Raw genomic sequence first — 13979 nt, forward strand, 5'->3', positions numbered from 1 at the left:
GCATAATTTTTGAGGAGAGGCTGAGGGAACTGGGGATGTTTAGTCTACGGAAGAGAAGAATGAGGGGGGATTTGATAGCTGCTTTCAACTACCTGAAAGGGGGTTGTTAGGATATAGATATTCAGGCCTGTCTGTAAAGGCCTGTACTTTAAGAATTTAGGCGTATTTTTATCACTTGGCTAGTTAGAGGTATAAAAGAAAGAATCAAAATCACTGTCTGCCAATGTAAGGGCCTTCTCTTACTGTGACAGTCTGGGGCCCTGTTCTTAGGCTAAGGCCTTTGGCTAAGCGACAGAGGCAGCCATAAGCTGGAAAGCGACCGGTCACATCCTCACATTCCAAAGTAGTCACATGGAAAGAAGAAAAGGAGTACTTGTGGCACCTTAGAGACTAACCAATTTATTTGAGCATGAGCTTTCGTGAGCTACAGCTCACTTCATCGGATGCATACCGTGGAAACTACAGCAGACTTTATATACACACAGAGAATATGAAACAATACCTCCTCCCACCCCACTGTCCTGCTGGTAATAGCTTATCTAAAGTGATCATCACCTGATCTTCCACATCACCTGATGATCACTTTAGATAAGCTATTACCAGCAGGACAGTGGGGTGGGAGGAGGTATTGTTTCATATTCTCTGTGTGTATATAAAGTCTGCTGCAGTTTCCACGGTATGCATCCGATGAAGTGAGCTGTAGCTCACGAAAGCTCATGCTCAAATAAATTGGTTAGTCTCTAAGGTGCCACAAGTACTCCTTTTCTTTTTGTGAATACAGACTAACACGGCTGTTACTCTGAAACATGGAAAGAAGGTGCTATTGGGCTGTTAGGAATACAATCCTGTCCTGATAGTGCCTATCAGCTCCAGAGAAAGGGAAGTGCCTAGAAAATGTAAAAGAAAACTTAGTTTGATAGCATCCTGTCTGGCAAGAACTCACTTATCAATACTGGGATGTGAAATCCTCACTTCTGTATTGTCTTGCCATTATAGTTCCCACTTTGCTATTGTTTGTCTGTATAATCTCTGTCTGGTTCTGTGATTATTCCTGTCTGCTGTATAATTAATTTTGCTGGGTGTAAACTAATTGAGGTGGTGGGATATAATTGGTTACATAATCATGTTACAATATGTAGATTGGTTAAGGTATAGCTAAGAATATGACTATATAAATTAGGGGCAAACAGGAAGTAAGTTGGGATTCGGAAATAAGGAAAAGGAACTTGTATTTAAGCTTGCTGGAAGTTCACCCCAATAAACATCGAATTGTTTGCACCTTCGGACTTCAGGTATTGTTGCTCTCTGTTCATGTGAGAAGGACCAGGGAAGTGGGAGAGTGAAGGAATAAGCTCTCTAACAGGGGTTCCAAAGAGGATGGATCTAGACTGTTCTCAGTGGTAGCTGATGACAGAACAAGGAGTAATGGTCTCAAGTTGCAGTGGGGGAGATTTAGGTTGGATATTAGGAAAAACTTTTTCACTAGGAGGGTGGTGAAACACTGGAATGTGTTACCTAGGGAGGTGGTGGAATCTCCTTCCTTAGAAGTTTTTAAGGTCAGGCTTGACAAAGCCCTGGCTGGGATGATTTAGTCGGGGATCGGTCCTGCTTTGAGAAGGGGGTTGTACTAGATGACCTCCTGAGGTCCTTTCCAACCCTGATATTCTGTGATTCTACGATTCTATGAAGGCTAAGTTCTCTTTCCCCTCCCCCTCCGCCCCCCCTGCAGGTTGCTATACTTTCCTTGCATAATGACAGGTTTCAGAGTAGCAGCCGTGTTAGTCTGTTTTCGCAAAAAGAAAAGGAGGACTTGTGGCACCTTAGAGACCAACGCATTTATTTGAGCATAAGCTCTCGTGGGCTACAGCTCACTTCATCGGATGCTCATGAAAGCTTATGCTCAGATAAATTTGTTAGTCTCTAAGGAGCCGCAAGGACTCCTTTTCTTTATACTTTCCTTGTCTCACTAACCAAAAAGGATCTCTTCCTGTTTTCTATACTCTCCTTCTCTCACTAACCAAAAAAAGATCTTTCTCTCTTTTGCACAGCTCTGTGTTCTGCTTACTAACAAAAAAGGATCTTTCTCTCTCTCTCTGTTTTCTGTACTTTACACAGCCTTGTGTCACTGACACAGGATCTCTAGCTCATTTTTCAGCCGTGTGATTTCTTTCACCCGACCTTCTCAACCTTCCTTTAGAGTTTCCTCTTTTCTTTAATGAGCCTTTGCTTTTTAAAATTGATTTCAGTTTTTTTACTCTTATTATTTTTTAGTCCCAACAATACCCTTTAACCATATTCTTACTAATCTATAAAACACACTCCTCTCTCTTGTTGCTTTCTATAGTTTCCCCTCTTCCTTCTATTTAAAATCACCTTTCTTTTCTTTTTTCTTCTAAGGCTAAGCAATCTTTCTTTTTTTAAAACTCCTTTCCTTTAAGGCCTCTGTCATGAGGGGGCGTGGTCTCCTGCCCTGGCAGCCTGGGAGGGAGCTGCGAACACCCACTGGTGGGTAGAACCGGGACACCCATGGCAGCAGAGGGGCGGGGCAGGAAGCGGCACTATAAAAGGCTGGGCCTCCAGCTCAGATGGGAGAGAGCTGCCAGGTGAGCAGCACATCTCTTCCCCGCTGTGGAAGCACGGACCGAACAGAGAGCGCTATCCTGACAGAGACCCAGCGGGGCTGCCAGATGCCAGGGACACTGAGAAGCTGGTGGGGCTGCCACTCACTGTCCTCCCCCAGAGCTCGCTGTTGCCGGCAGGGAAAGGGCTGGGGGGAGTCCTCCTCTCTGGCCCCTATCCCGGAGCAGCCTGCCTGCACCCCAAACTCATCCCCAGCCCTGCCCCACCCCAGAGCCCACACCCCCAGCCAGAGCTTTCACCTCTCCACCTCACCCTTAACCCTCGCCCTGAGCCCCTCCAACACCCCAAACATCTTATCCCCAGTCCTAGCCAGAGCCCTCATTCCCCCATACCCCAACCCTCTGCCCCAGCCCTGAGCCCCCTCCAACACCACAAACCCCTCACCTCCAGCCCTAGACAGAGCCCTCATCCCCCCCCCACCCTAACCCTCTGCCCCAGCCCTGAGCCCCTTCCAACACCACAAACCCCTCATTTCCAGCCCTAGACAGAGCCCTCATCTCCCCATACCCCAAACCTCTGCCCCAGCACTGAGCCCCTTCCAACACCAAAAACCCCTCATCTCCAGCCCTAGACAGAGCCCTCATCCCCCCACACCCCAACCCTCTGCCCCAGCCCTGAGCCTCTCTGACCCCACAAACCCCTCATCTCCAGTCCTAGACAGAGCCCTCATCTCCCCACATTCCAACCCTCTGCCCCAGCCCTGAGCCTCTCTGACCCCACAAACCTCCCAGCCCCAAACAGAACCCTCACCCCCTACACCCCGACTCTTGCCCTGAGCCCCTCCCAAACCCCTCAGCCCTGCACCCCCTCCCTCTGCACCCCCTCCCATCCCCAAACTCCCTCCCAGAGCCTGCAGCCTGCATCCCAATACTCTACCTAAGCCTAGGGCCTGCACCCCAGACGTCCTTCCCCACCCAAACTCCCTCCCGGAGCCTGGGCAGGTGGGGGGCGAAGTAGGGGTGGGTTCTGGGCACCACCAAAATTTCTACAAACCTGCCACCCCTGAACCCATGTACACACGGAATGGGCGTGTAGCAAGGAGCCCAGGGCAGCCGAATTGGGTTCAGCTGTGTTATTGACTACAAGCCGGCCAGTGTGTTGCTGTCAGATTTTCCCCACTGACGCAGTGGCAGATCGCTCCACAGCTGTTAGAGCCCTGGGCTGGGACGCAGTGGAGCGAGAGGGCCTGGGTTCCCAGACCACCGGCACCCTACCGCCAGGAGTAGCAGCCTCCCAACTTGGTTGTCAGGAGGCCTGATTGGTCTGGCACCCGCCTGAATCAGGACGACAGACGGTTGTGCTGACTCTCCCACCAGAGAGCTAACCTCCCCCAGACTGCGACGGATCTGCCGGACTGTAGGCCAGAGCCCCCCTACTTGATTGCTGCCCCGCCCTGATCAAGGGCCAGGCAAATGGACCTTCTGCTGCTCTGCCTGCCTGACTGTAGGCCAGAGCCCCTACTCGACAGCAGCCCTGTCCTGAATGAGGGCCCGGGGCAAACAGACTCTCTACCGTTGGTCGGCCTGACTGCAGGCCAGAACCATGAACACTGAGCTATTTCCCCTGAACCAAGGTACCCCGGAAGTATCGTAGCGAGGGGCGTGGTCTCCCGCCCAGACGGATGGGGAGGGAGCCGCGAACCCCCTACAGCCTCTCTTTCTACTCGTTCATACTTTTTCTCTAAATATGTCAAAACACAGCACGCTGTTAGGGCCCTGGGCGGGGACGCAGTGGAGCGGGAGGACCTGGGTTCCCCTATCTCCGCCACCGCACCGTCAGGAGTGGCAGCCTACTTGGTTGCTGTCCCGCCCTGATCAAGGGCCAGGCAAATGGACCTTCTGCTGCTCTGCCTGCCTGACTGTAGCACAAGCACGCAACCTTCCCCCAGCCAAACACAGAAAAATAATACAAAAGAAATGTTCAAAAGGGCCGATGGTGCCAAAAATATACACGACTGGAAACGGGGACGGAGGGCGGGACGTAAACTCTACACGGGGCATGGAAACCTGTCAAAAAGTACATGGTGATAAAAACTATTGAGCGGTTAACTACTCACGTGTCTGGGCAGGTCAGGCGGCCAATGGGGAGAAAGCCATGGTGCGGCATGATGTGTTCCACCCTGCTCCAGGCGGGCTCTGGTGCACCAAACCCCCAGAGTAGGGAGGCTGGCTTTTACTCGCACAGCTGGGCAGCTTCAATGACTGGGTTCTCCCTTGTATGCATCAGTCTCATCCTGTGCAAGAGTGTCCGTAGGCTGGCGCGGGCTGGACGGTGTTTCTTGCAGGCCTTGAGGATCAGCGTGGTCTGCAAAGCCAGGCACCTGACAGAGGACTTGCTGTCCTGCTGCAAGCCTTTGAGGACTAAGATTGAAAGGAAGGAAATGGAGGTCAGAGCCATGGTGCTCTGGAAAGCCCTGGCAGAGTAAGCCAGCGCTGTACCTCTCAGCCCGCGACAAGAAGGCAGCAGGCTGGGAGGCGGGAGGCAGGGGACTAGCAGGAACAACCACCAACCCTCACTAAACATCCCCACTGCCCTCTCACAGCTGGGGGAGCCCCCAGACACAGGCAAGAAGAAACAATGAACCCCATTTACTCACTATTTCTAGGTCTGCCCAGTCCCTGCAGGATCTGATGGCCTCATCCCTGTCTGTATTTATGCTCCCCCTTCCCCCCAGTGCACAGATGGGCACTCAAGCGCAGAGAGGGGGAGATTCACAAAGGGGGCTTGGGCATTGTTAGGCTACGCCTAACTTCCGGTGCCCTGCTGCCCTCCAGGAAATGCCGAGGAGGGAGCTCAGCCATTCTCTAGCTCTGGTTGGGGCCCAGCTGTGAACCTGCTCTGGGAGTGAGGAGCCTGAGCTATGTCACCCACCCCCCCGCCCCAGCCCTTTTCCCCAACAAATGTGGAGGAGACGCTGCTCTGCCCTGCGCTGGCCCAGGGGTCCGGGCACGCAGCAGGGAGGTAGATGACCGGACGTCACCTCAGTCTCCTTTGGAGCAGTGGCTTGACACCAGGCACCCCACGTGGAGGTGACTGCAACAAACCCTGGGCTAGTGAGTGCAAGGCGGGGAGGCAGGACCCCACCTTTGCTGTGTTGCGGGATCGGGGGGGGGGGCAATCGTCTGCAAAGGCCAGCCAGCTCAGGCCCAGTTTGGGGATTTGCCAAGCCACAGCTCTGAGGTCAGAGCTAAGTGCCTGGGCACATGCCAACCAGCAGACACCACAGGGTGAGGGGGAAGCTGATCAGGGGTTTGGAGATCTACATTTTGCAACCCTTTGTGGCTCTCGCCCAAGATCACATTGCTGGCGTCAGAGATTGAACCTAGCCTGCGGCCCTGGGCCATTCGTCCCTCTAGCGCTCAGTGCTCAAAGGAGATACCACTCACCGTTGCAGATGGCCTCCAACTTCTCCTGGCTCTGCTGGTCCAGCTGCCGGGCAGTGAGCCCTACACACACAAACAGCTCATCACATCCCTGCGTTCCCAGCGAGGGTGTCAAAGCGTCTGTCACCCTCCAAGCAGTGGGGCTTTCCCCTGCCCCTCACTGTCCAGGACGCACTCCTGAGTCCCCAGGGGAAAGGGCGAGTCCCCAGGGATGGCTGTGGGGCTGGTTGCCAAAGGAGAGCATAGCGCCTTGAGGTTCCACTACCAAGAGCCCATGGTGGGGTGAGCGTGGGGGGGATGGGGACTGCATGAGGAGCAGTGGGGTTCGAGGGGGCCCATCAGCCGATCAGGGCAGTTTGGGGTGAGCTTGCTCCTGCGGGTTTCTGACACCCCTGAGCCTTCATTCGGCAATCAGGAGCCCAGGGGTTACTTCTCGCTGCCGGCAGGGACTGAGGAGAGCCTGGGACTGGATCCAGCCCCTCTGCTTAAGGGACCCCTCTGCTCTGTGGTTACCTAGAAACCTGATGGCCGCTTCTCTAATGGGAGCCTGCGGGTTTTCCACAAAGGCCATGGCCTGGCAGAGGAAGGTTTCTGCCCTCTCCTTGTAGCACGCCACCTAGGAGCCAGAACAAGGGAGCACAAGGTTATTAAAGGCCTTTCCATCCTGCAGGCCAGGTTCCAGATCTGTGGAGTGTCCTGCTTTCAGCCCTCTTTCCTGTGCCGGGGGGATCATCCAGAGGGACTACAGCCAGGGCCAGGTGTGGTCCCGGGGCTGGGGCTCGGTGTGGGCACTGAGCCGGGCAATGGAGGGCTCCCTCACCAGGCAGTCACAGCCTCGCCAAAGCTCCTTTTTCTGGACATGGGCACTGAGCTGGCTCCACCTTAGGAATTCCACCGCACTCCTGAGGGTGTCCCAACACACCTGCAAAACAAGAGGGGCCGGGGCGAGCCGACAACGGTTACAGGAGCTGGAAACCAGGGCCGTCCCTCGGCATACGTGCCTGCATAAGGCACCATGAAATTTGGGGCACCAAATTGCCCCAAATTTCATGGTGTCACTAGGTGGCTGCATGCTGCACATGCAGCAGCCCCAGCTCCAGTGACCCGCCCTATATCTCGGCCAGCCCCGCCGCGGGCTGCGCCCACTACAAAGGGCAGGACCATCCTTGGGGGGGGGCCCAGACAACTCCCTCCGCCCTGCCTTTTCCCCTTCCCCCCTGCTCCATCCCCAGCCTGCCCCCATTCCACCTCTTCTCCGCAAGCCTCTTCCCCCAGCGACCCCACACTCACTGGCAGTGGCAGGAAGTGGAGTAACCTGGTCCCAGCCCGCTCTACTCCAAAAGGATTGCCCCCCGCACTCACCGGCGGTGGGAAGCGGAGTGCTGCGGCTGGGAGCTGGCAGAGTAGAGCGGGCTGGGACCAGGCTGCTCCGCTTCCCACTGCTGTCAGTGAGTGTGTGTGTGGGAGGGATCCCTTTCCCCAAACCCCCTCCCTCGAGCCACACAGCTGGAGCCAGGGCGAGGGAAGCAGAGCGGGCTACTCCCAGCTCTCCGCTAATCCCCCAGGCCACTCTGGGCCTGTGGGCCCCCCAAAAGTGGCCCCACACAGCTCCTGCCTCCCAGACCCTGGTGGGGGGGAGGGGGAGCCTGGAAACCCACACAGCCCCACTGCGGGGGGGCTGGATAGGGCACCCAAATGGCTAGGGACAGCCCAGCTGGAAGCCACTAACATAGTTACTGGAGGCCGTGTGTGCTGAACGGTTCCCGGCCCGCGGCTGCTCGCGGAAGGGCGGAGGTTTGGCTAAGGCAATGGCTGGAGACCTGACTCAATTCCCAGCTCTTCCTGCAGGAACTCAGGCAAGTTGCTTTGGCCCAGGGCTACAAAGGGATTTAGGTGCCTAATGCCCATGGGCATTCAATACTTTTGAGGCACTAGGCCTCACGCTGTGCCTTAGTTCCCCACCTCATGGGGGGTAGGAGGGTGAATTCATTACTGCTGGGGGCATTTGGCTCCCAAGTGATGGGGGCCATGAGAGCGAGCGTGTGCACAGGCACCTGGGGCGGGGCAGAGGGGGGGCTTGGGCATGTCATGGCTAGTAAGAGCTGTCCGGGCTGCTTGGCCGAGGGCACATTGGGTCTTGGGCACCATCCGGAGGCTGGGTAGCTCTGCTCCTTGTAGGGACCATGGCCAGGGTTGTGCTCTTCCCACCAGCACAGCCAGGGGAATGTGCGGAGGCTAGCGGCTGTAGGAGTGGTGAGCTGACCCCTCCGCCCACCCATTCTCTCAGCCTGGCTGCAGGGGGGGAGTGTTAGGTTCAGAGGAGGCAGGGAAGACTCAGCAGTTGGGCGGGTCGCCATGGTCATGACGCTACTGGACTCAACGTTCAAGTGTTTTTGAGCACGTGATTGTCACAGCACTGAGCACCTGCCCTCTGCCGGCCAGACCTTTTAAAGGGGGGTGTCACATGTTGGCCCCCCCAACAAATTCCTGGTCACTCTGTAACAATCTCAGCTGCAGGCTCCATCTCGTGGCCTCACCTGGGACACATTGGGACGCTCATCGTGCAGGAGGAGGAGCAGCGGGACCAGGCTCCGGAGGACGTGCTCCTTCATCTTCCTCCTGCTGGGCCCCCTTACAAGCTCCAGCAGGTGTTTAAAGAGGGTGAGGGAGAGCACCCGGAGTTTGCTGGACTCCTGCAAGAGAGGATGTGGGGAGGAGACGCTGTGACGGTCGTGCCCACCCAGCTGGGTGAGCGCTCACTGTGACAGAGATGTCTGCCCTGCAGGGGGTATTGCTCACTCACCCCCAGTCATACAGGCACAGCTGGGGGCCGCAGTCCCATAGGCATAGCGCCATTGAAGGCAATAGAGATGCAGGTTTCCACCAGCTGAGGGGCTGGCCTGGTAACTTCTTGGCCAGAGAGAGCCGTAAGGTGGGGTGAGACAGCCCCTGGGATCTCACAGCCAGCTCTGGGCACACTGACATCAGCACCCGCCTGTCAAGCCAAGGGGAAACGCTCAGGGCAGAGCAGCATCAGGATAGGGGCGGCAGAGAGGGAGCGATGAGGAAAGATTCAAAGAGCGAAGGGATGTGTGTACTTTGTCCTCCTGCTTTGCGTGCCCGACTCACACTGGTGCTGACCCACAGCGACCCTCTAGCGAGGCCAAGGGGGCCAGGCATGGGGGGCAAATTCCTACACTGGTGTTTGTTCGGGCCACGCACAGGGACCTGGGGGGGATTTAACCAGGAGCAAGGGGTGGTAAATGTGCAGGAGCTCCCAGATAGGGGGCCTTGGAAGCCATGACTGGAAACCACCCAGCCTCCAGGGGCTTGGGGTTCGGCAAGGGCTGCCCCACTCCCACACATGGCTTTCTTGTGAACTCAGGGTCGGCCCCACTTGGTCACATGATGCCTCCTCGCTGCATGGCAGCTGGCAGAGCCGGACCAGTCCAGTGACCTGGGAGGCCGGGCGAGCTGTGCCCAGCAGGGAGAACCAGGAGCAATAGCTGGGGGCTGTAGGGAGGGGCCACAGCTTTCTGGGAGGTGAGGCTGATGGTAAGGGGGGGAAGCCTGGGGGGGGCAGGTTGATTTGAGCTGTTCTGAGAGTGGCTGAACCTTTAAATGGTGCCCCCCCAATCAGCAGTTACATGTCGCCTCTGGGCACCAGGTTCTAGAGCGGGCAGTTCTCTGAGTGACGTCTGTTGTAAAAGTGTTCATAAGTTCTTTTAGTCTGTTTATCTGATTTGGCTGCGCTCTCCTGTCTGGCCACTTTGGAGACAGGCTCTTGGAACAGTAGTTCTCAGTTGTCTTTCCATCAGGAGCGGGTGCTGGACTAGATGCAGGAGCTGCTCTTGGTGTTGATCTTTAGCTGGGCCTGTGCCACTGCTTAATAAAGAGCGGCCGGGTCCCAGCAGAGTTCGGGAGGGCTGAGGGTAGGATTTAGCGTTGTGAGAGCTGGGGAGGTGGGTGGTCCCTCCAGGAGCCCCCACTGGGGCGTTACCCCTGGAAGGCAGTAATGGATGGGTCCCTTTCTTCCGCCCACTTTGCTGGCTCTCGCCGTGCAGTGGCGGACTGAACATCAGCCTGGTGAACACGCTGGCGGGGGCTCGTTTGTGGTTACAAAAGGCCTGGGGAGAACTAGCCCCTCCTTTGATGCTGCCCTGCCATGAGAACGAAGGGGAGAGGAAAGGGCGGTAGCTGCAGAACCTACAGACGGAGCCGTTTCCTTATGGAGCTGACAGGCCAGCTGTGGGATTCCTGGCCAGGGAGGGGAGGGGCAGGATTTTCACCAGGCGACCATCACCTGTTACCCTGGAAGCCAGCAGGAGCATTGCGGCACCCTGTGCTGCAGAGGCCCCCTCGCTGCATGTAGGCTCAGGAATGCATGTCCTTCCCCCAAGGGGAGCCTCGTCCCCAGGCTGCCCTGATCCTTGTCAGCAGGCCTGCAGGACACCAGGGTTCCCACCCTTACTGCCATATGCTCTGATGGAGAAGGGGGTAGCAGAAGAAGGTGGGAATGGGTTCATGTCATTTACAACAATCCTTTTTCTGGCTAGGACCATAGCATAGGTCCCGCTAGCCCACCCGCCAGCCCCCATTCACACGTCTGTGGCTTGAAGGGTCTCCCGCGGGCCCCCAGGCCTTACATCATGAAAGAACGGCAGGAGTTTCTCAGCCACTCGCACAGCCACGGGGCTGGCGCTCTGCCTGTCCATGCCGGCGAGGATGTCTCTCAGCACGGTGATGGCGTTGGAGATGACGTCCCTGTCTGCCTCGTGTAGCTGCTCCACAATGACTGGCAGTTGATGCTGGAGTTTCCCCACCTGTGTGAAAGGAGGAGCTGCTTTACGAAACACCCTCCAGTGACCCAACAAGCCATTTCCAAAACAACATCTGCCTCCCCTGCAGACAGAGCCACGGGAACTAGGAGTGCAGGGGGTGCTGCAGCACTCCAAGGTTTTTCGCGGGGCTCTGCTCCTGGCCCCACACACAAGGTCCCAGCTGCTGGCCCTGCGCCAACTCCCAGCAGTGGCCCCAGCCTCGGCCCCCTTGCCCCATCCATCTCCCGCCCTCCTGGAGCCATGGCCCTGCTCCTGACCCCAGCTCTAGGGGTGGTGGGGTGTGTGGACAGGTGTAAGGGGGTGCTCAGCACCTCCACTATAAAAAGTCTTCTAGCGCCCCGCCTCCAGATGACATGTTAGAGCCTCAAAGCCCTTGCACAGCCCCAGCTAGGATCGCAGGCAGCGGGGCCGGCTACCTGCAACATAAGCAGCTGCTTCCTTGTATCCCCGATCTCAGGGGGTGGTATTTATTAGCAGGTATCATCTGTGGAAACTTCTCTGCACAACACCTTGACCCCAAACAAATCAAGTGTATTATTGTTATAAGGGTTAGAATAGCACCTCCAGCGCCTATCTGCAATCAGGGCGTGTGCTGGGGGCTTTCCAAGCACAGAAAGAGACATTCCCTGGCCTAGAGCTTACAGGCTAGACACACAAAGGAAGGATTTCTATCCCCGTTGTACAGACATGGAACTCAGGCACAGAGAGGCGACGTGACTCACCCATGGTCACCCAGGGAGTCTGGCAGAGCCCGAAACTGAACTTGGGTTCTCCTGAGTCCCGGGCCTTACAGCCCAGCCTCGGTGAGGGAGCCGATTTTGTCCACGAGTTCGAGGGTTGGTCTGTTACTAAAAGCCAGATTAAATCATTTCTGTATTTGGCTTCTGAACTGTTCAAAGACAGCCACACAAAACCTCAACCGGGATGAGGGGAAAAAGTGTCCAATACAGGCTTACCGGTTCCGGAAGGAAAAATAAAACACAAGCAAGTGAAAACCAGGCTGAGGACATGGAACAATGGGAATGGTGGATAACAAAGAGAATTACAGTCATGCCCTCTCCATGTCTGATCGATTCATCGTCCGGCTTTAATAAACCGGACTGACCTGCTATTCTCAGGGTAAGTAAATTATCATTAGGGAGAGTTGCCTTCAGATGGTCTCCTCTTTGACTAGGCTGCCAGATCTGTGTATTTAAGTCCCAAGGGTTTTCTCTGCCTTCACTATACCGTGTCTATCACACTTGGTATGAGGTCTGAGCAGCAAAAGGCCTTTCTCGAGCTCTTCAGAGGAGCGAGTGCTGCGGGACAGAGCTCTGACGTCAACAGTTAAAACCTACGAGGCTCAAAAAGGGGATTCGTAGAAAAAAATGGTTCCAATTGAAGCAAAATGGCTCTGTCCGGGCGTCCCGGATCACTGGTGTCACCAGCATTCCCTGGAGGTCTAGAGTCCACAGCTCTGCTGCTACTCTAGTGCTAGGGTTCTTTGGATCACACACCCAGAGACGCACCCTGCAGGAGCCAGGCCCTGCCGTGCAGAACAACAGACAAAAGCCAGGCAGGGACTTGCCCAAGGTCACCCAGCACGTCAGTGGCACAGCCAGGAAGAGAAACCAGGGCTCCTGACTCCAGGCCAGGGCCAGGTCCCCTGGGAAGCTTTCAATGACCCCAGCCCTGCATCAGCTCCCTGATGAAGGAGTTGCCAAGACTTTGAAGGAAAGAGCTCAAATTCAGAGGGATCATGGTAAATTGGAGGACTGGGCTATAGACAACAAAAGGAAACTCACCAAAGACAAAAGTGAGGTGCTACATTTAGAGAAGAAAAAGCAAATGCACAGAAACAGAATGGGGGATAACCGGTTGTACTGCTGAGAAGGATCTGGGAGCTGCAGTGGATCACAGCCTCAGCATGAGGCAGCAAAGTGATGGTGTTGCAAAAAAAAAAAAAAAAAGCAAATGCAATCTTAGGTTGCATTAACAGAGGTATAGTCTGCAAGTCATGGGAGGTGATAGTACCACTCAACTCAGTGCTGGTTAGGCCTCAGCTGGAGTACGGTGTCCAGTTTTGGTCACCAATGTCTACAAAAGCTGTGGAGAAACTGTAATGGATCCAGAGGCGAGTGACAAAGATGATCAGAGGGATGGAACACAAGCCATACGAGCAAAGGTTGAAGGAACTGGCTGTGTTTAGTTTGCAAAAGAGGAGATTAAGGGGGGACGTGCTAATGGTCTTCAGATTCTTCGAAGGCTGCCAAAAAAAAGATGGCAAAAAGTTGTTCTCTCTTGTCACAGAGGGCAGGACAAGAGGGGATGGGTTCAAACGACAGCACTGCAGATTTAGATTAAATCTCAGGAAAACCTTCCTAACTGTAAGAAGAGTAGGACAATGGGACAGACGACTAGGGAGCTTGTGGAAGCCCCTTTGCTGGAGGTTTATAGAAGGAGGCTGGAGCCACCTGTCTGGGCTGGGATAGACACAACAAATCCTGCATCTTGGCAGGGGGCTGGACGAGCTGACCTTGCGATCCCTTCTCACCCTGCGGTTCTATGAGAGGTGTCCCAGAGCACCAGGAGAGGGTTTCGGCGTGTTCCGCCTCGACTATAGCGCTGGCTAGAGTCACGCTCTCTCTCTTCGGCCCAATGGCGATACCCAGTGGGAGACTGAGAGACACCCTGAGGCCATGGTGAGGACACACGGCGCTCCTTCCCTTGCTGCAGGGGCTGGAACTTACGGCCAAGGGGGCGACGCCAGCCTCTTGCTGAGAGACGTCGTGATGCTGGCGCAGCGGCCGCTCCTGCAGCCTGTCGAGCAGCTCCCGTAGGACCTTTCCTGCGGTCTTGGGGTGGGATGTCAGCACCCTCCACATCTCCACAGCAACGCTGCAAAGGGAGAGAGCCGATTTCACCTGGCCAGAGCCCTGCCAGCCTCCAGCACCCACCGCCACCCGCACCCGGCTGAGTCTCCCGCCCACGGCCGGCCCTTTGTTGCCCTCCTGCTGCAGCAAGGGCCCCCACTGCCTGGCGCAGGCTGCATGGGGGCCGGGTCTGAGTGTCAGCCCCGGGGGAGGCCGAGGGCTGCCATATGGGGTTTTGCAGGCTGGCCTGTCTCCACGGCATG

General features: G+C 55.9%; 1 protein-coding gene across 1 annotated transcript in view; it reads right to left on the bottom strand.

Moving 5' to 3' along the window:
- Window positions 1-4289: 4289 nt before the first annotated feature.
- Window positions 4290-13979, bottom strand: part of LOC142069914 (uncharacterized) — a 28652-nt gene continuing 18962 nt past the window's right edge. Inside the window, exons 11-18 of the mRNA XM_075122675.1 lie at window positions 13594-13741; window positions 10670-10846; window positions 8561-8716; window positions 7314-7436; window positions 6844-6945; window positions 6537-6639; window positions 6027-6086; window positions 4290-5000 (exon numbers count right to left, since the gene is read on the bottom strand). Of these exons, the coding sequence (XP_074978776.1) occupies window positions 4813-5000; window positions 6027-6086; window positions 6537-6639; window positions 6844-6945; window positions 7314-7436; window positions 8561-8716; window positions 10670-10846; window positions 13594-13741 (1057 nt within the window). The 3' untranslated portion in view covers window positions 4290-4812. The remainder of the gene's footprint in view (window positions 5001-6026; window positions 6087-6536; window positions 6640-6843; window positions 6946-7313; window positions 7437-8560; window positions 8717-10669; window positions 10847-13593; window positions 13742-13979) is intronic.

Source organism: Caretta caretta, chromosome 23 (assembly GCF_965140235.1).
Source record: "Caretta caretta isolate rCarCar2 chromosome 23, rCarCar1.hap1, whole genome shotgun sequence".
Lineage (NCBI taxonomy): Eukaryota > Metazoa > Chordata > Testudines > Cheloniidae > Caretta > Caretta caretta.